Source organism: Gaeumannomyces tritici (genome assembly GCF_000145635.1).
Source record: "Gaeumannomyces tritici R3-111a-1 unplaced genomic scaffold supercont2.1, whole genome shotgun sequence".
Classification (NCBI taxonomy): domain Eukaryota; kingdom Fungi; phylum Ascomycota; class Sordariomycetes; order Magnaporthales; family Magnaporthaceae; genus Gaeumannomyces; species Gaeumannomyces tritici.
Genome location: NW_008804545.1, coordinates 1,826,454 through 1,846,753, shown reverse-complemented (window position 1 = coordinate 1,846,753; position 20,300 = coordinate 1,826,454). Strand labels below are relative to the sequence as shown.

At 57.7% G+C, this 20,300-nt stretch overlaps 5 protein-coding genes across 5 annotated transcripts; 1 reads left to right on the top strand and 4 right to left on the bottom strand.

Annotated features, from left to right (window-relative positions):
- Positions 1 to 3,718: 3,718 nt before the first annotated feature.
- Positions 3,719 to 4,675, bottom strand: GGTG_00575 (hypothetical protein; the record flags this gene model as incomplete). The annotated part of the gene is made up of 1 exon (XM_009218325.1): positions 3,719 to 4,675. Exon 1 carries the CDS (start codon positions 4,145 to 4,147, stop codon positions 3,719 to 3,721), a length of 429 nt encoding a protein of 142 aa, XP_009216589.1. The 5' UTR covers positions 4,148 to 4,675.
- Positions 4,676 to 6,631: 1,956 nt separating this feature from the next.
- Positions 6,632 to 7,116, bottom strand: GGTG_00574 (hypothetical protein; the record flags this gene model as incomplete). Its single annotated transcript, XM_009218324.1, has 1 exon — positions 6,632 to 7,116. The coding sequence occupies exon 1, from the start codon at positions 6,926 to 6,928 to the stop codon at positions 6,632 to 6,634; it is 297 nt and encodes a 98-aa protein (XP_009216588.1). The 5' UTR covers positions 6,929 to 7,116.
- Positions 7,117 to 9,111: 1,995 nt separating this feature from the next.
- On the bottom strand, positions 9,112 to 9,771 carry GGTG_00573 (hypothetical protein; the record flags this gene model as incomplete). The annotated part of the gene is made up of 2 exons (XM_009218323.1): positions 9,112 to 9,430; positions 9,758 to 9,771. 2 exons carry the CDS (start codon positions 9,769 to 9,771, stop codon positions 9,112 to 9,114), a joined length of 333 nt encoding a protein of 110 aa, XP_009216587.1.
- Positions 9,772 to 12,646: 2,875 nt separating this feature from the next.
- On the bottom strand, positions 12,647 to 15,838 carry GGTG_00572 (RING finger protein). The gene is made up of 2 exons (XM_009218322.1): positions 13,256 to 15,838; positions 12,647 to 12,987 (listed from the first exon to the last, which is right to left on the bottom strand). Exons 1-2 carry the CDS (start codon positions 15,472 to 15,474, stop codon positions 12,900 to 12,902), a joined length of 2,307 nt encoding a protein of 768 aa, XP_009216586.1. The 5' UTR covers positions 15,475 to 15,838; the 3' UTR covers positions 12,647 to 12,899.
- Positions 15,839 to 16,064: 226 nt separating this feature from the next.
- Positions 16,065 to 20,102, top strand: GGTG_00571 (required for hyphal anastomosis). The gene is made up of 6 exons (XM_009218321.1): positions 16,065 to 17,213; positions 17,277 to 17,416; positions 17,503 to 18,446; positions 18,545 to 18,857; positions 18,917 to 19,046; positions 19,121 to 20,102. Exons 1-6 carry the CDS (start codon positions 16,414 to 16,416, stop codon positions 19,893 to 19,895), a joined length of 3,102 nt encoding a protein of 1,033 aa, XP_009216585.1. The 5' UTR covers positions 16,065 to 16,413; the 3' UTR covers positions 19,896 to 20,102.
- Positions 20,103 to 20,300: the final 198 nt, after the last annotated feature.

Genomic DNA, 20,300 nt, shown 5'->3' with positions numbered 1-20,300 from the left:
GACGCTGACAGAATCCACCAAAAGGTTCCACGGTGATACGATTCCCGACGTCGATGTGAAGGCAGACGGCGGCGGACCATGCTCCTAGAATATGTTGTCATCAGCTCCTTTCGCGCCGCTCGCCCGAGAAGCCCGGATAACTGTGGAGCCCGGCAGCTTCGATGTCGGCCTTTTCGCTGCTTTCACTTGATTTGCATTAATCCAAGAACTTGCCCGGGGGGGGGGGGGTCCCACGCGCCTTAGCATTCGGCGTCATTCCGAGCGAAGCCTTGTATTCTTGCTTCTCTTCTCTCCGTCCACTCGTCATGTGGCACCGGCTAGTATTCTCCGGCTGGTCGCTCACATCTTGCACAAACGGCCATCCATCCATCTAGCCCGTGCCCGCTGCCACCACCAGGTGGAGCAGTCGTCGACGAAATGGCGTCCGGGGGCTCTCAGATCCCACCTACAGGTGTCTTCACGAATCACGTCGGCAGGCTCTAGTCTAGGGTCTTACTCGTTCCCTCCAGCTATCTTGGCCCGTGCACACTGACTCCGTTGTGCTTGGCGGGGGGAGCTCGCCAAGAGCTCAGGGCTCCTCTGCCCATCAAGGGAAATAAACTCTGCACGCCCTCTCCCCGTCGCGGGCGTTTTTCTTACGATGACACCTACCTGATTGACGTACTGTGGGTTACTGTACCCTCTCTTTGCGATGGAGCAGACCCGACGTTCTAGTTCCAGATCGAGCAGCCAGGAACCGTGCCTTTTTCCTATTATGGGACGTTACGGCACCGAAAGAGATAAAACGTGGGCAGCAAGGTTCGTGCTTGATTGCAACGCTGGTTCGGGCTTTTTTTTTTTCTTTTTTCTTTTTCTTTCTTTTTTTGAAAACATGGGCGCAGCATAGCAGCCTCTTCCAAACGCGGCCGAGCAAACAGGATGAGCATAATGTGGCTCCCGTATCGCGCAAGGTGATCAATAGCAACGACGTCAAGTGTGATTAGAGGCACAGGGGGCGTACTGACGCGTCGTGTACGTGAGAGAGTGGGCACAAACAGGCGATGCGGAAGGAAAGAAGGAAAGATAGCAAGGGCGCGGCTTCTGGAAACGGTTCGAGGGCCGAAATAAGGGTTGCTGGGCGGGCATTGGCAACAGCACGGCCTGGTGGAGCCCCCTATATCGAGCTCTTTTTTATCCCACCCGTGAAGAGAGGAGAGGACCAGCGGGCGGCTGCTCCGCCGTCCTGCCACCCCCAAACTCCCGCCCTGTCGCCATTGATGCCGTCCTGGGCGAGCGAGGGTGGATTGGGGGCCGTTCGGGGATCGGCAACGCGACGTTTTTCTGTTTCTTGGAGGGGGAGTGGTTTGCGGCCGGCGCGCTCCTCGGAATACGCGCATACGGGGCAGGTAACCTACAACACACAAGCGTAATCGGCAAGACAGGTATTGGATAATTGCACAAGTATATCCAATCAAAATAGGCGCATGCTGCACAATCCTTTTCGGACTAGCACGTACCCGCTTCGGATCGTATTGCATAAGCTATCATACAATATTTGTGCCGGGCTGGCGCGGGCCACCACACCTCCTGCTTTGCCGAACGACGGATGAAGACTTGACGTTGGTGGTTGTGAGCGGGCGGGCAAGCAGCAAAAAAAAAAAAAAGAGAGAGAGAGAGAGAACCCACCCCCTCCTCCTCAACCCGCGGACCCCAACCAACCGAGCGAAAAGCTGACTGGATGAACTGACTGACTCTTCGAGGGGTGGGCAGGCTCTCCTAGGCCATGGCGGCGGGACTGGAGGACCGTGGCGGCGGGGTTTGCCGCGGCCGGGCGGGCGACGGACAATGCCTGCCATGCCCAGGCTCGCTAGGCCCAGGCCTCAGGCCTGCCAGTCCTAAGCTACCAGGCCACTTTTTTTTTGTGTTTTTTTTACTGCCTCTCACGCCTCCTGCTCTCTTCACGCCTCCCATCACTCCCCGCGTTGCTGGCCGGCCTCATTCACGTTGGATATGGCAATGATCGGCCGTTTGGCAGTCCGTGCCCTCACGCGTCTATGACGATCTCGAATGGGAAACGGGGTCATATCTCTTGGGGAGCGGCCGTTGGCATGTGGTGTTTTCTGTATTCTTCATTTTTTTTTTTTTTGAGACACATCTCCGAGCAGCGAAAAGACAGGCTCACACATGACTGGAGGGCAGGGGCCGAGAACAAAGAAAAAAAAAAGAGACTTTAGCAGGCGAGGAGAGACCACCGCCGCCCGGCCACCCGCCGCCTGCCTTTTGCCTGCCCTGTGCCTCCCCATGACGCCCTGGTCCCCCTCTCCCTCACACACACACGCCCCCCCAAGTCCACCCCATGCATATCGGCCCGAACGTCCAAGGCCGAAAAGGGTAGGTCGAGACAAGCGACCAGGCTTTCGACATGCTCCATTGCGCGAAAAGGGCCCCATCCCTGCGGCAAGGCCGTGGGCGCGTGGGTGATGGGATGGCATGGCCTCAAATGATCCATCTGACTGCATTTCATGCCACATGGACAAAAGGCCCTCCTCGCCAGCTTTTTGATGTCTCGGGGATTTGCCGGCCGTGGGAGAGCACGTGTCGCGCGGGTGGGATATCCCTTCTCCTTTTTGTTTTTGGTTGTTCTTTTTTCGGGTTTCGCCGCTTGCATTATCCAATGTTGAGATGTGATTTCATTTGAGTTCGATTGCTTAATTCGATAGCTTTGATTTTAATGTCCGGCGCTTGGGAAACGAGGAGTGAAGGGCAAAAGCGAGCAGGCACCGAAGGCCACGGCCAGACCCCATCCATCCAAGTGAACGAGCGCCTCGTCTTCCAACAGCTCCAGCTGTGACGTGGGATATCCAGGCCCGCTCTTGGTTCTATTCGCCCATCGGCCAAGGCTCGATCTTGGCTTGCTGTTTTTTTTTTAAAAAAAAAACTCATCCGATTTTTGTCCAATTATCCACTCGGATTGCTCTGTGATATTGATTTTGCAAACATCCATGATTCGTCCAACCAGCCAGGTTGGAGAGTGGGTGACACAGGCGTCGACTGGGACGAGTGTAGGGACATGCAGCTATCACAAAAAGAAAAAGAAAAAGGAACCGCACACAGGATGCCATTGCAAATGGCGGACCAGACAGGTCGACCGGGGGTTTCCTCCCGCGCGCGGCAGAGAGAGAGCAGATTTGCCCCCACCCATCCATCCCACCATCCCCAACCTTTCCATCCCCCCTCCCTCGCGAAGAAAAAAAAAGGAAAGAGACGCACTCCCACCACCGCCGGAGCGGGTTGGTAACCTACCTTTTTAGCAGACGATCCCTGCCCAATATCACATTGCCCATCCTCCCCTCCGTCTGTTTGGCCGGAGAGGGCTCGATTGGGTGGGCTCGGCTGCATGCACGTGTACGGGGAATGGTGTGGAGGGGAAGGATGGGGGAGAGAAAGGGAAAGTGGCACAAAAAGGCAAAAAGACTGCGAGGCAATGTATTTTGCATGTGGTAGGATGGAGGTGGTGGGTAGGAGTGGATCGTAGAGCGTGCTCTGTGCTTGTCCATACCTAGTGGTCCCTACCTGGATACGCATAGCACGGCAGGCAGGCAGGTAGCCAAATGTAGGTGGCGGGCGGGCGGCGAATCCGTCCGCTTCCATCGGCCCCCTCATCCCCGAGCCCACCCACCGGTCTAGTTTGTTGGTGGTGATCTCTGCCCGCGGGGGCCGCTGGGCTCATGGGGCGCCGTCATGGACAGAAATTCCCTCCATCGACTGCCGACGGCTGCACCGGACAGGACGAAGAGTCCGGGGACGGTTGCAGCCAAGCCCAGAGAGCCGAACTGGTCTGTCCTCCGGACCGGATATCGACCTTTTTTGTTGTCTGACTGGCTGCCCTCTGATTCGCCTCCCTTTCACTGTCTACCTCTACCACCTGGGTGTACATCTCACCACTCACTCCGCCACACCCGCCAGGCGGGATGGGATGTCCACTCAATCCCCATCCGCCAGGCCGTGTACTACCTGACAGGGCCTGCATGCTGACATCTCGCCTCTGCCGCGCCCTCGCTAAGAAATTGACCATATCCAACCTTTTTTTCTTTTTTGGCTGCGTCGATGAAGTCAAAATCCAATATTGGACGCAACCACGCCGCCACCGTGCCGCCATGACAAGCATGCCCCGATGCGTATTTTTTTCTTCTCTTATTCTTTATGCTTCTTGCTTTGGTGCGTGTCCGGAAAAACCTCCCCTCCCCCATCACCCCCTCGTTCGACTCCGCCCGCACTAGGGCCGGCACTGTCCACACCGGGGCCCCGTTCTTTCTTTGCCCTCCTCCGCCTTTCTGCCCACCTCTCCTTCCCGTTCCCGCCTGCAACGGTTACGCTCTCATGATCCGCCGTGACTGTAGCAGGCGGCCCAGCGCGGTGCGCATGTGTGTCTGCTTACCGAGTGGCGAGGCGAGGCAGTCCACGCTGACTGCATATCCCGTCAAAATGCATTGCCTGGCGAATCAGCCCCCGCAGATGAGACGGGAGATGATGATAGTCGCCAGTCGTGATGGCTCCTTTTCCATTGCCTTCCCCTAGTTGTTTTTATAGGTAGATGCCGTCACTGGGATTAGGCGCCGCCGTGATAGGTGCACGCTCAGACTCCACGCCGGAGAGCGCTAAGCACATGCAGAAATTTCGGAAGCAAGCTCCGTTCTGCCGTAAATGTTATACGGTTGGCAGTTGTTAGTTGAGTGCACGCAGGTAGGTGCCGCGAGGGCGGAATTATCGCTCATGTTTTTGGCTCACCCAGCCATGTAAGCGGCTCTTCTTGTATACGCGAACACCCGTTGGTGACGGTGCAGCCCACCAAGAACAAGATTTGCAGCCCATACCCAGTAGATACCATAGGTGCTGTATTGCATCCTTATCTCGATACTTTCTTGCTTGTGGCGTAGTAATAATATAGCTAACTGCTACAGTGGTATCCGACGTAGCCCGTGAGTGCGTGCCGAACCGCACCGTACCACAATGTGTGCTACATCCATTTGGCGACCCAGCTAAGAAATAGGAACAGGAGTAAAAAGAGAGAGAGAGAGAGAGAAAAAGGGGCGTTTGAAAGCCACAAAAACAACCCCTAGCAGGTTCACGGCCCTCTCGGCAGCGAATTAAGCAAGCCTACCAGATTCTCTCACAGATACCGTGGTCTTACCGCAGGAGGGGAGGAGCAGCATTAGAATAGCCTACGGAGTGTTCCCGACCCATGCGGCCTCCCGATCTCGCAAACAGGCACGATGTTATCACAAAAGGAGGCGATGCTTGTGCATGTGCACTATACGCAGTTGGGCACTCTCTGCACTATGTATCCAAGTCTAGCGGCTTACAAGCCGGTGAGACGGCAGCTCGTTGGGCCACATCTGCGCCACGGACATGCAGGCTTTCTTTTTTTTGTTGTTGTTGCTACCACCTATTGCCCCCCCGCACAATCCACGCCACAGTAAGCCCGGGAGGATGAAAGGGCGGGACCGAGGCCGAGAGTCCAGAATGGAGATCAGGTAAGACATGGTTGCAGCATCGACGGGAAGGCGGGAGGATGAGCAAAGAGGCGCACCAAGGCAGGCACAGGAGGGCAATGCTGACATGGGTGGCATTGATTACTAACTCCAGTCACCTGGTGCTGCACATGGCTGCCGGCCCATCACGCACTCCTCACGAGTCGGAATGCAGGACGAGGTGACCAGAGGGAGGGTAGGTGGAGATGACCTGCAGCAAACCGCGTCTTTGCAAGGAACTTGTGCCAGGGCGGGGCCCGCATGTTGGCTCGAGCCGGAGACGAGTTGGGAGAGGATGGGCAAGGCGGGCAGGATTTTCAACAGCAACGAGCCTGCCCATCACATCACAGGAAGGACCGCGCTACAGTCATTGGAGCGTCAATGGAGACATTAATTGCGCTCTGCCAGGAGCTGCTGCAGGATAGCAGCAACGGCCACAGCAGCACATGGTGCGTCCGTCATTCCCGACCAGATCCAATCCTTCCGAGGGAGGTGGTATTTTGGGCGAGGGTGGTGGTGACGGTGGGCCGGCGCTGGGTGGGGACAGTGGATGGAAACTTGGGCCGGATTTGGCAACGCACAGAGAAAGAGCAGTCTCGGCAGGAAGCTGTCTACCTGCCCATGCCTTGGGATTAAGAGCTGCCTCTTGCAGCTGGTCCTGCTGCATCTCGTATAAGCTCAAGTTTGGAGCGCGAAAGATCGATTGCAAACAAGACACGGGCGGGCGGAAATAGCAGCTTGTGCCGGCAAACTGTTGGGGCTGCGAATGGAGGGATGATTCTATCCCCGTTGATCGCGCCTGCCTGCCGCCTCGGCAACTCCTTCCTCTGTTGATCATAGTCTCGAGCAGGAGCGATAGGACATTCAGGTGACCTCGCACAAACCTAAGAAAGAAAACTCTTCTTCCATTACCTCTTTAGCCTGAAGGCATGGGGGCTAACGGTCCTTGCTGTCCAATCCCAACGTCCAATCCAGCCGCCCCCTGTCCAAGAGGCCCGAGAGTGCAGCTGTCTTCCTTCGCCCCTCAGCAACGTCCAACTTGCGCGCCCGGCTGCGGTGCCAGCATGGAGACTCCAGTGCTAATGCACAACTGCCGTAAACACGAGAGCCCAGCCTCGAGCTCAGCTCCTGCTGCTCGCCTCTAGCCGGCGGGGACTGACTCCCGATGCACAGGCCAGGGGTCTCCAACGTCGACTGCCCAGCCTGCCCGGCTCAATGACGGGTTCGACGCCAGTTCGGACTCGAAGACCTGCATTACGCCCGCGCCGCCGAGGACACCATTGCTGGATCCTTCGTCTGCCCTGCACTCCTCTTTTTACCCTGCCGGTCCTACTGGCGAACACGCCCTGCCGCCTCCAGCTGCTTGCTAACAACCAATCGCTCTCTGCGCGTATAGCATCGCTGTCCGAACCAGACATTCTAGCCACCAGGATGGGCACACCGTCTTGCGGCTCGCACTACGCTACACGGTATAATCAGGTCTGTCCCGCGGCGTGTGGCGTTATTATTAGCGCCCCCGGCATATGCGTTGCGCTTTATAGTCCGTGGCACTCGCCAGTGGACACCCAGCGCGGGCTAGCGGCTATTCTGAGAATACTTCCCTGGTGGGGGACGGCACGGCCTTGGGGGCTACCAAGAGTACCGGCCACTGAAGAAACAAGGAGGCCAGCAGCCCGGGTAGCGTCACCAGTCTCATCTCCCTTCCTAGCCAGCGCCATGCGCCGCTGGCTATCCCAACCGGATTGACTTCATTCCTCTCTCTGAGCCGCAGTATGCCTGAGCCTTGCTGGTCACCCACTCACCGCCCCGTCGACGCGGTCCTGCCGCCTCTCGCGGCCGCTATGTGACTCTCTTATCCGGCCCTGGTAGACGGACGATCAGAGTCGCAACAGAGCGACTGTGCTGGCCCAAAATTTCTGTGGCCAACGGACCATCCAGCCCCTCCCCCGGACAGAACAGGGAACCAAAGCCAGCCACTGGCCTGACTTGGCCAGGCGGGATGGCACCTATACTGTGCATCAGCCAGGGGGTGTGGGACAACGAGCTGGACAGGGCTCTTTCGGTGCATCGTTGGCTCGTTGGTCTGGTCAGATGGAGAACTTGGGGTGTGGGTGGCAGCAGCGGCCAGCCATCCAGGAAGCTCGACGAACACACCTCAACAACAATCGACCGCCAGCCAGTGACTCTACCAACCCAGGGAAACAGAGGCCGAAACCCCCTCGCACTTTCCTGCAGCCCGGAAAAAGGAGCGTGCTAGCGTTGCACGGGGCGAGGGGCTGCCAATGGCGTGGGCGTGAGGGGGCCGGTAGTTGTGTGTTGCAGTGCAGTACTTGTGCACAACAAGGGGCCTTCACTGGTGTGTACCTCGAGCTCACCTCTTGTGCACGAGTCGCGATGGTAGGTCTGGCGGGCCCACGTAGCAGATATCGCTGCTCGCTGCCGCATGACCACCATCAAAGACATCGACCGGGGCCCGGCTCGGACACAGAGGGGGAGAAGGAGGATGACAAGGGCAAAAATGAAGGCAGAGAGGGGTTTCCCAGAGGCCGATACCTGCAGCCAGCAGCAGCGCCGGCAGCAATCTACGGCCTCTAGGGTACCGTTCTGGGCCGGGCGGGTTATCATGGTCACCGCCTTTCATGGATCCGACCTGCCCGCTTTTCGCTTGGAATCGCACCGGAGAGCACAAGGAGAAGGAGTGTGGGACACCAAGAGATGGAGGGGGTGAGGATAGAACGAGATGGGATGGAGCCTCGTACATTATGTGCGTGAGAGGGGGCTGGCGACCCGGAAAAGTGCTGTGCTTGGTCGTGGGAGAGGGGGAGGCGACTGTGGTGGCGGCCTGCCAAGGGATGGCAAGGTCTATCCCAGCGCGCTCCTCCCCGAACGAAACCACGCGCGTGACAGCACATGGAAGTACCGCTACAACCCTGTAGCCAGCAACCCCGACGCCGACTGCTGCCCTCGGGACAATACAGCAGACAGCCATCTATCGGGCTGGTCCGATGGCTGGCCCGGCGCGAACAGATCAGTCGACATCGAGAGACACGGCACATATCTGCTTAGCGTCCCTGGGGGGAACTGGGCTAAGCCCTAGGCAGGTGCTCCTCACTGGCCCGTCTGGTGGAAGGGTAGACTGGGCCGCCGGGGACCGGAGCAGCCATCCGCCGTCTACCATGCAAGCCCTGCCGCACATATCGGAGTGTCGGTCCTAGGGTGACGGCGGCTATGGTTGTGTCCTCTGCTTCTCTCACTTCTCCTCGCACAGCACTGGGATGTGTCCGGAGCATGGCCTGCCGGGGAACAGACAGCGGCGGTGGAGATACGAGTCGGACCATGGATAGTGCTTGGCCAGTCCACCATCCATCCAGCTACTCCTGTGGTAGGAGCTGGCGGTGGCACAGTGGGCACAGCACGCAAGGCGGGCTGTCGTCAAGCCCCTCTGCAGCTCCTCCGTAGCGTTTTGGCTGTCAGCCAACTTGCTCGTCCTGGGCATGCAGAAAAGTGGCGCCCAGGCCAGTGAGAGGGAATTTTGGTGCAGCGATCACAACCACGACAGGAAGCCATCGCCTAGCAAGCCTGAACTGTGTGGTTCACAGCCCTAGACAAGCCAGAGACAACAGGGTCTGGTGAACACAAAGGACGAAGATTTGGGGACAAGACCCGCCCGCCTGTGGCCACTCTTCCGGGCAGCCTCTGTGGACTTGGCAACCGCCGTGGTTTGGTACTGTGCCTCTCTGCCTCTCCTTGTCTCTGCCCGAAGCGCGTGCGAGCCAGAGGGGTGGAGGGGCGTGAATGTCACCGAACCGGTCCTGGGCACCGCACAGTCGACACGCCCCCCTGGAGGATTGCCGACTCCACCGCCAGTACCACTTTCCAAGCACCACCGTTGAACAGGGGCCACCCAGCGCCCTCCGCTTCTGTTTGGTGGCGTCGTCAACTTTGTTGGCCCCCCGGACCAAGAGATGTGGACAATGGGCGGGTCCCATCAGCAAAGCCCAAGGTGCCGTTGAATTTGCCGGTCAACTGGAGTGGCCCGGGCGGCGAGGCCATGGAGCGGCAGCCATTCCCAGAGCCGTCTCGCCGTCGCTCATGCTTTCTTTCGAGGCCTTGTTATCTCTGCCATGGCTGCTGGATAAAGCACATGAAGTTACTGCGGATGTGGCATCGGGAGGGATGCAAGATGTGCGAGTCTGTGCCAGCGCTGTACCGGTCGCATTGCCCGCCCTGCCATGGTAGCAATGTACTGCACTGGCGACATTGTAGGTGCCTGCAGGCGACTTGGGTGATCCCATTGTCGGTAGGGACAGGGGGCATGTCCGCGGTGGCCGTCCTCCCCAGGCCTCACTAAGCCCATTCAGGGCCTTGGTATCAACGGAACAGCGGCAACCGAGGTGCTTGCCCCCGAAGGGGGGTTGCTTTCTTCACAGATAACCGATCCATGGATACATGGATATGGCCTGCTGGGGTCCGTTTTTGGACAGAAGGCCTGCAATGGACCAGCGGCAGCGCCGCTGCACCCACTGGCCCCCCCTCCATATCTGGGGAGGATCAACAAGGACGGACGGGTGGAGAGCTTTTGGTACCCAACGTAACGCGTATACAAGGAAGCAAGCATGGTTGGTATGGCCCAACTGCCGGACGGTGTTCTGGCTCAGGGCGACTTGGTGAGAAAAGAACAAGGCCTCACTAGAGACGCGCCATCCAGGTAAAAGACGGAGCTTATTCTGTACTTGTAAGGATAGGGACAGCAGTGCGTTGCGGCTCTTGTCGGTGGGGGAAGGATCATCCCCCTGAGCACGGGGGGTGCTCGGAGCATTTACTTTCTTCATCCATTTATCCTCTGCATGTGGAGCGGCAACAGGCAAGGCTCTCGATTCCCGAGCGGATTGCTGGAGATGGGCACGGGCCTCCTGTGACTGCTTGCCTGTCGCTTTCCCTCTCTCGGGCTGGCCTTGATGGAACGGGAAACCCCAGTTTCTTGGGGCGAGGCCGATGATTAGCTATGCAAAGCCCGATCGGGAAGTGTGGGCCCGGAACAGCCAGAGGAAGTCATCAAAGTTGCCAGGCAGGGCGAAAGGGAAGGGGGCGGCGGAGTAAACAAGATGGCTAAGCTTCAATCATTCTTTTTTCCCTTTTATTTTTTTATTTATTTCTTTCTCCTGTCTCGTATTACGTCTGGTATCGGGATCTTTGCTATGCACTGTACCCTGTACCCTGTACCGATAATTGCTGCTCCCTTGTGCCTGTCGGTCTGGCTTTGTTGCTGGTAGGTCTGTGTCTTTTAGTCCTTCCACCAAGTGGACCGTGTGTCGAACAACTTGGCGTCCAAGTGTCTTGAACAAGAGAGAGTCAAGGCGCGCGTCGTCGCTATGGCCCTGAGGTATGTTCGCCACGAGATCTCAACGGCGCGCGGATGGGCGACGGGGGTAAGGTACCTGGGCTACCTGCGTGTCTTGCCTGGCTCCCCAGGCCCCGCGGGACCACAGGTCAGCTGTGTTTGGTTCCCTGTATCAATCTGGCCGGCCTGCTACGGTACGGGACTGCTATACCCGGATCAAGATTGATAGGATACGTAACGAGGAAAGCAGACGAGAACGGCCTATTTGTCACACACACAGCCCATGGAACGATTGAGAGAACACATCACACACCCACTCCGGGCTATTATCGCTACCCCTTCTTCTGTTTTTTTCTTCTTTCCTTCCTTCATTTCTTTCTTTTTTTCTTTCTCGCCTCATCTTACCTTAAAAAAAAACCCCCCCCCAGCTTTTCACCAGCATTCTGCGGATCAAACGGTGCGCAGTCAAAGCCGGAGAAGGGAGAGAAAAAAAAGCTCCGCCCTTGGGTGGGTTTCCGTAATTTCTTGGGGCGACATTGAAAAAGCGTCAATTTCGATAAAATCCCCGAAAAGAAGGAGAGAAGAACCGAAGGCATGAACAAAGCAAAGAAACAAAAAGAAAGAAAAGAAAAGGGGAACAAAAAACGCCCGTCGCACAGACGCGTGCCTGACAGGCGCCAACCGATCGTCTGCTCTCCATCTCGAGCTTCCCAGTTTCCTAACTGGGACGACCTCATGCCGTTTCGGGCACGCGTTGTCGGGTTCCTCCCTCTATCTAGCTTTCTCGGTTGGACGCGAGTAGCATCGACCTTGACCTTGGCCCACCATTTTGCGCGTGTTTTTGCTGCAACCTCGACGCCACGCCCCTTGTATCGTAGGCAACCTTGGGCGAGAGTTGTGGGGAGGCGTGGTTTGAGTAAACAAAACACCTCGTATTTTTTTTTTTTGGTTTGGTCGCCATGATGGGAATCAAAAAAGGAAAGTCAGAAACGAAACGCGAAACTGCAAATCTGCGAATGCGAAGAAACCGACCGAGGAAACCAAACATTCCGTGGAGTTGCGCACAGGCGTATTAGCACCGCGCATACCATGCACACCACCACCACCAACACCGCATCCTCTTTTTTCCCATCTTCCCCCCTCCCTATCGGGCGCTTTTCTCTTTAGGCAGTCCGGGAGGCACATCGTCACCAGAGGCGGCGGGAGATCGCCCCGATGCAGACGCCTCCGCCGTAAGGGAAGAAAAAGAAAAAAACGCAAGAAAAAAGGGCCAAGCTATCCATCTCCGCTGTCGATTCCCGCGTGCCGCCTTGCCGGCCTCATCCCTTCATACTCCCCCCTCGTGACAATGCGTCCTACAAGCATCAAGCATACATCCTATTCCGGAAGGGGCGTGTGCGTGTGCGCGTGTCAGTTTTGTCTGTTCCTGTCACTGGCCTGACTGCTCTTGGCAATATCACGGTAGTCTTCCGAAGCGCTTTGACGCAGCTGGCCTCGGTGGGACATTACAGTGGCAAAGGTGGGAGGATGCGAGGAGGGGCCATGGTATGACGAGCTTCGCCTTCTTCGATGCGATGCTCCCTAGAAAGGAAGGGGGGTCCCCGGGGGAGGGAGAGAGAGATATCCCAAAGAGGAAGAAAGAGTCCCTCGCGAATGGAGACATGGGACGAAGACGGCCCGGTCCGTCTGTGCTCACGATGCTTTTTTTCCGTCATGGGGACAAACGAACTCCCCCAAGCACATGCACGCGGTCCGAACGCCTTGCGCCCTCCGTGGAGACTCCAATGTCAAGGCGCCATGGTCGCGATTCCGGGGACTTTTTGAGATGACAGCTGACAGTTGGCAGGTCTTGCCAAAACCTTCAAAGTCGTATTTTGAGACGAGGCTTCCATTCGAGAAGTTTCAGCTAGTTGTCGTGCCTACGCCTGGTTTTAGGCATGTGCGCGCGCGCGTCCTCTGTAGTATCGTGTACCGTATTGGGTATGGATATCATCGCTGTTCTAGGTAAATCACTGCTTCTCACCGCCGCACCTGCAGCGGTCCACCCGTCATGGAATCCAAAACACCATCTCCTCCTCGTCATCGCTGTCCGATTCGACCAGGTCTTCCTGGTCGTTCAGTGCCATCTGCACAAATCTACAACGTGTCTTTGGTTAGCCTCGCCGTACTCCACACAAGTGGTACACACCTGCAGCATCAAGGTGCATATCCGTGCCTAAACTGTCGGGGCAAAACGGGCGCAAAACGGGCGCGTGTTTGTCCATGTAGACCGAAGAGGAAAGCTCGGAAAGCCTGCACTAGCAGACCATGTAATTTCGTGCCTAAGTGGTAAAAGGCAAAGAATGTGACGTAATCGGGATGTGATACGACGGAACGGACGAAAAGGGGGGATGGGGAGGCCTACTGTCGGACCCAGGCTCGCTGGGCTTCGTTAAGCTGGGCTTCGGCTAGGTCTTCGTCGCCGTCTTCGTCTGGCTCAGGAGCTCTCCGGCCGCCAGCAGCAGCAGGAGCTGCCCCGGCAGGTGCCCCTCGTGGTGCTCGACCTCCGCGCCCTCTGCCTGCAGCAGCGTTGTTCCGTGCTGGCCCTGCATCGCGATGCTGCTGGTTCGGGCCTTGGTTCCCTCGTCCTCTCCTAGCGTTCTGACCATCGCGCCCCGCACGTCCGGCTCCTCGCCCTCGTGCGTTTTGCTGTCTCCCTCCGGCGGCCTCGACAGGCGGTGGCATAGGAACCGCAGGGGGGGCGGGAGGATCGACGTCGATCCGAAGGACCAAGGGAGCCTCCAAGGCCACTCCCCTCCGAACGCCGTCCTCGTTGTTGTTATTATTGGGCGGCGCATGTCCTCTGTTGGGGCCTTGATGGGCCTCGGCCACCGCGCCGTCCCTGGGTTCGCCATGGTCGTCGACCTCTTCTATCTCGGGGATAAGTAGTGCCGGGTCTAGCTCCGGCTCAAAGACGTCAACCACTGCCGGGGCAGGCCGTCGACCGGCGGCTCCTCCAGCGAATCGTAGGTCGACGTCATCGCCGTCTCCTTCCTCGAGCTCCCAGAGCCGCCCGAAGCACCCCGTGATCCTTCCGCCGGGTTGTTGATTATAATGCGAGTACGGATTGGTTGGGTCAAGCCATGCCGAGCATAGGTAGCAAAAATGAGTCTCGCAGCCCTGCCGGCCGCAGATCATGTGGTTGCAGCCCTGCGTCTTCTGTGCTGGCGCGGCGCAGGTAGGGCACGGGGTCGTGTGTAGGTTCATGTACTCGAGCGAGGCCTTCTCCTCGGCCGAGAGCTCCTCCTTTTCACGTCTTGCGGTGCACCAGAAGAACTCTCCGTGCCACGAGAGGTAGCAGCGGCTGCAGAAGGCAAAGTCACAATCCTCGCATATCGCCAGGAGGTCTTCTGTCTTGTTGTAGGCCACAGCTTTCTCAGCTGTCTTTGATGAACCCTGAGCGTTCGTACCGTCCGCTTCGTCACCAGACTCGTCTGAGCCCTCGGAGAACTCAAGACCTTCGGGCTTCCGATGCCTCTTGGATCTGGCTGCTCCGTTGCACCAGGACCTAGGGCAATAGACCGTGTTTTTATCCGACTCGAGCTCTGACTTGTACTTGAGCGTGACGTAGCGTTTTACAACATCGTGATCGAGAGGAATCTGCAGCAGCTCGCTGGGACTGACGAGCTTTGGCTTCTTTCTCTTTTTGATGCCCGCAGCCGCAGCCAAGGCCTCGCGCTCCTTGGCGCAGTTGGGGGAAAGACAGCGGACAGAGGAGATGTCGCCCTCTTTTATCGCATTGTTGTAAAAGTCTTGCAAGCACGCGCTGCAAAAGACATGGCCACAGTCCAGCATGCGGTGGCAGACCGACCCCTTCTTCGGGTCGAGGCAGACGCCGCAGTCAAACGTTTCGCGCTCGAAGGCAGCGCGTTTGGCGGATATGTCATAGTCTAATATGGCAATCTTGTGCTGCAGGTCGACACTCAGGGTCCCCTCATCATCAGCCACGCCAAAGGCATTCTCGGCGAGCTGCTGGATGCAGTCGATGTAGGCGAACACAACCGAGTCCCGCCCCAGCTCTTCCCAGAGGTTGGCACACTCTGCCACGAGCTCCTCGACCCGGGGAGTTGGGATCCACGACGGCACGGCACCGAGCTCAACTCTGGGTGGCAGCTCCGCTGGATATGAATCCGGGAGAGAAATCCGAAGTCGAACCGAAGGCAGATAGGAAAGCTCGTGCGAGTCCTCACGAACAGGCTCGCCAATTGCATTCCCGTTGGTGTTATCCCTAGGCTGGGCAGGCGGTTGGCCCGGCTCCATGTCCGGAACTGTGGCTGCCACCGGCGCGGGGAAAAAGACCTTGACGGGCTGTGCAGGCTTCACGGGCAACTCCAGAAAGAAGGCGCGGACATCGGCCGGATCAGGTTCAATTTCGGGGTAAATGGCAGACAAGGAGCTGAGCTCGATATCGCGGGGGTCATCCGAGTCTGCCAAGGACTCGAATGCCATGGTAAAGCCTAGTTGAACCTTGCGGCTTTCAACAGCGTCGTCGATGAACGGCTCCTTGGTGGTTTTGTGTTTTGGTGGGAGCGGTCGGGCAAGAGTTGGCGTGATGCTATGAGGCTGACCAGTGTTCCATAGCATGCAACAACTGCCAGTACTGGGTGCTGTTGGAGCGCGATGCCATGTGCTGTAACAACCCCAGCTGGGCGGGATAGCGGCCGAGATAGATAGCACGAGCCTTGTACAAGTCCTTGGTTTGGTTACAGTGCGCCTCGCAGGCGACAGAGCTCATGGCCGGGGCCGTTCAGTCTCTTTGGGGTGTTGCTTGACGCCTTTTTCTTGTGATTCGACAGCAATGAGGCAAAACACTGACATTATCCGCGAAAGCAGCCCTTACAGAAGAAGAATAAAGAAGCCCCTGGAAAGAGCCTGACAATAATGTTCTCTTTTTTTTTCGGTAGTGGTCGGATGACCAAGGTTCTGCCTCGCTCGAAACAGGAGGCGATTTTTCCGCAAAAGCGTCAGTCATCTGGCCTGTGGTTTGACAGTCGACGTTGGTGACAGGCCCCACACCCCACCTGAAGCATGAGGCGCTGCTGCCGTTCCATTGGCCGAAATTCTTGACATCGCAGCCAGCAGCCAATGAGTTCCAGCCACCTCCACAAATCCGCCCCAGGCTGGAGGGGACAGCTTTTGGTGGTCCAGACCAGCTGCAGCAGCGCAGCCAACACGCGTCCAGCGCTGTCGGGAGCTCGCAGCTGCTGATGCCGATCGGCAAAACCCTGAGGGAGGGATGCAACACAGCTTGGTTGCTTTGGCAATCACATTGAAAGCTGCCAAACATGAACACAAGCTGCTCGTAGCGACCACGTTGTTCCAACTAGCGCTGCCGGCCCCTGCAGCTGCATTCTTGAACTTGTCGAGACTGCCCTTGTCCTTGCCCTACCTTCTGGCTGGCTGACTTATTCCAGCTACCATGAGCGCTAGCACGCTGGGCCACGTCCAGCCAGCAGCGTCGCCCGCCCGCCTGATTCACCCCATCCGCATCCACACGCCCACCTGGACCCCACCTTTGCCGCGATGAACTCGCTGTGGCCGTCGCGTGGAGGATCTGGAAACGACGCCCAAGGGGCTGCCACGGACAAGAAACCGGTAGCAGGAACGTCCGGTGATATCGACGGCTCCGACGTGGCGGCAAGCCAGTCAACCGCCTCCTCGGACCCCAGCAAGAAGCCCTCTCCCTCTCCGTCCTCGACCGTGCGCCCTCCCCTCGTGCGCAACCAGCTCTCGCAGCCGCCGCCCGCCGTCCCGCCTCCGCCCTCACAGCCGCCCCCTCCTCCGGGCCAGATGGCTGCCCAGCAGCCCCCCGACTCGCTGTCGCTGGCGCAGCTCCGCCGCTTCGTCGCCGAGTTCCCCCACCCCGAGCCGCTCGCCTACGACTTCGTCTACGAGGACTTTGGCCCGCCAGAGGAGGAGATCGACGAGTGGTTCGTCTACCAGTTATGGCAGGTGGTGCGCCTAAGGTCTGCCCGGATGAACTTCGACTGGCAGTGGCAGCAAGACTTTGGAGACAGCACCGGCTGGGACAATGCCACGCCCCACCAGCGCGCCAAGTTTCTCCAGGACGCCCTCGAAGCATTCTCCGCCACCGACACCCAGGACCGCTCCAAGGCCATAGGCAGGGTCGTCTATGCCGTGCTCGGCAGGTGGAAAGATACGGCCGGCGGGGCGACGGCCGCCGAAGGCCGTGATGCCAAGGCCAAGTCGGCCGTGACGGACAGTCACCTAGCGGCCATGAAGGACGCCATCAGGCTGCTCGTCGAGATCGACGGCCTGAGGACGGTGTGGGATTCGCTGCAGCAGGTATTTGAGCAGTTCTGGTCAGTTATAGCCCGTCACCAGTCCGCTTTTATCATACACCTGACTAACCTGGCGCAATCCAGGGGAGATGATCTCCAACTGCAGCCCAACATCCTCTTGGAGGCACAGATCAATCTTATGAACCTGATGACCATTATGTACATGACCTTGCAGATGCTGCTTAGCTACCCCTCAGAGATGTCTCATGTCCGACCAAAGCTCCGTATGTGCATCCCTTGTCACACCTCACGCCCGTCACTTCACCTGCTGACTGTGCCGAGCCTCGCATGGGCCACCGTTCCCCCACAGTCGAACTTAATCCTAATATCGTCGGCTTTATGCTTGTTGCTACGGCCAAGCTGCGGTGGGATGATATGCAGTACATGCCACAGACCCAAGTGTTTCTCCTATTTTGGAAAACGATACTGCTAGTCTTTGGAGGCACCCCAGAGATCGTTGAGACCAAGCGGGCAACATGCGAGACAGGGGATGACGACAAGGAGAAGAACATCATCACAGCCTCCCCGCTCGACTACCATGCTTTCCGTCAGGAAATCACGTCCAAGTATCCAGCATACGTTCCGCCCCGGACGGCCATCCCGATAGAGGCCGACAACACATCCTTGTTACCGCCTCTGCCGCATCAACCAACTAGGAATAATGGATCCAACGGCATCCTACCGGGTCCCCCCAATGCGCAGGCTAGTGGTGCTTCGATTCTGCACCAGCCAGTACATATCGCCACGCCAGCGCCGTCACCCCCGCCGTCACCAGGCGTTGGCGGGAAGGGCGGCAAGAAGCAAAACTACCAGACCAACCAGAACTTCCCCTTTATGTACCCGCCCCTGGACGCCACCAGCAATAGCGCAGGTGGCAAGGGCATTGCCGGCCTACAGGATCTCCTTGTCGGACGCAAATGGGAAGGAAGCGACATACCCGCATCCATCCTCGAGGCCGGCGAACTCTTCTCCAGGCGTGTGCGGATGACGCGGGCGACCAGGCAGCTCTGGGACGAGAGGGAAAGATTTATAAAGTACTCGAGGGGCTGGGACGACGATAACAAGGACATTGTCGACGAGCTCGATCTCTCGGGCCTGAGTTTGAGCGAGAAGGAGGAGCTGGGGCTTTTGAAGTCCGAGAATTCAGATTCCAAAGAGCAATGTCCGCCCGATCATGAAGTCGACTATGGCCCTAACCCGGAAAAGCTCCCGAAGGAGGTCCGAGAACGGTTAGAGGCCCTGGAGAAATTCTATGTGAGTTGCCGTGCTTCACCCTTACCGAATAGCCTTTCATGCCTTGGTGAATGCTTTTCTTCCCTCACCATCCACCATGGCTAACACCAGAATCACAGGACGAGGCTCTACCAAATCTCCAGTCCCTAGTCATCATTCTTCACAAAACCATCATGCAGCACGTCTCAGTTCTCGCTTCAACACCACCCCAAGGTCAGCAACAGGCATGCACCGCTCCGAATGGCCCCAGGCCCGTCAACGGCGTGGGCCCCGGTCGGGGTGCCGACGCGTCCAATGGCCCAAACACGTCCCCAGCAGGGGATGGGTCAACAGCCTCGGATGAGGAGATCGATGGCAACCGAAACCGGGAGATCACTGCCAAAGCCGTGTCCGGGATTCTTGTCCTTCTACTGAAGTGGCTGAAGCTTTCCCGTAAGTTCCATTCATCAGAGCATCAATAGGCGAGAACCCACTGACCAAGCGCACGGAAGATATTCTCAAATTCGAGTTCCTTGGGCAACTCCTGCTGGATTCGAACTATCTCCTCCTTGTTTTGAAGCTATTTGCACACCAGGATATCCAACAGACGGTGGACAGCAAAACCGACGTTATTGAGAAGAGGTAGAATGCCTGGTTCTCTGCCTTCTTCCACTGTCCCTGATAAATCTTACGGCTCACTGACCAACTACGCCTAGCTTTTTTTACTGGTGCAATCACGAGGCTGATTTTCTGGCAAATCCCGTCAATGGAGAGGAAAACGACGAGAGCGAGGACGACGCTTTGCCACCACCAATAAAGAGGCGCCGTTCACCCACGCAGGAGGCCAACGACTCTGGAGATTCCAACGGCGACTCGGGGCAGGCGCAGACTGGGCACCCGACTCGACCCGAGGTGGACGAGCTGGGCTGCCCCGTGAACGCACTACCCAACGAGCCGATCACGGACTTTTCGCGGCGAAACTTCTTCTCGCTCATCAACTTCCTGCGGGTTATGCAAAAGGTGTGCAAGGCTAAGGCGCACCGGAACCTGCTGCTGGTGCACTACAAGTCGTCCAACATCCTGCGCAAGTCGCTCAAGGTGCCGCAGCCAGAGCTGCGGCTGTACACGCTCAAGCTGTTCAAGAACCAGGTGCCCTACTGCGGGCGCAAGTGGCGGCAGGGTAACATGCGCGTCATCACGGCCGTCTACCTGCACTGCCGGCCCGAGCTGCGCGACGAGTGGCTGGCCGGGTCCGACATCGACGCCGAGGTAGAGGAGGCGCTCCCACTCGAGCAGGCCCTGCGCAGCCTCACCCACTGGTTCAACGTCCGCCGCTACCCGGACCGCATGGGGCCCGACTCGACCGCCACCCTGCGCGAGGGCCACGACTTCTTCGCGAGGGAGCTCGAGCGCGCAGACCTACAGTGGGCCGGCGACCTCGCCGACGACGGCTCATCGCTGAGCGAGTGGGAGGGCATTCCTCCGTCCTAGAGAGAGCTGTCTAGATGGCGTGTTCCGTTGGGGTTTTTTTTTTTTTTGCGTGTCGTGTTTTCCCCCGCTTCTTCTTTGGCTCATCTTGTTGTGCTGGTAGATACGATTTCCGATAGACAAGATTCCCATCCGTCATTTGCTCAGAGCATGCTTCACTTGCTCAATGATCTGACGACGATAATAATACACGTGATCATCACAATGCTCCATATCTGCAAGTTCCTTTGGCTCAAGGGATCAAACATGCGCAACCGTCTATATCAAACGATCCATATTTATACATAGGTGGGTATATAACACCCAGATGGCCTGGATTCAAACCATGGATTCATAACCCAAACGCCAACAGTGCCCGTGGTGCCGCATATAATACATGTGAGGAGCCTCGGTGCAAATTATCATAAA

Bases quoted from the DNA above. Each gene is read 5' to 3' on its own strand.
- GGTG_00572 (XM_009218322.1), bottom strand. From the start codon at position 15,474: ATGCTATGGAACACTGGTCAGCCTCATAGCATCACGCCAACTCTTGCC. The intron at 12,988-13,255 runs GTAGGCCTCCCC...GACACGTTGTAG, and splicing joins CAGCGAGCCTGGGTCCGACA to ATTTGTGCAGATGGCACTGA.
- GGTG_00571 (XM_009218321.1), top strand. From the start codon at position 16,414: ATGAACTCGCTGTGGCCGTCGCGTGGAGGATCTGGAAACGACGCCCAA. The intron at 17,417-17,502 runs GTATGTGCATCC...GTTCCCCCACAG, and splicing joins TCATGTCCGACCAAAGCTCC to TCGAACTTAATCCTAATATC. The intron at 18,447-18,544 runs GTGAGTTGCCGT...CCAGAATCACAG, and splicing joins AGGCCCTGGAGAAATTCTAT to GACGAGGCTCTACCAAATCT.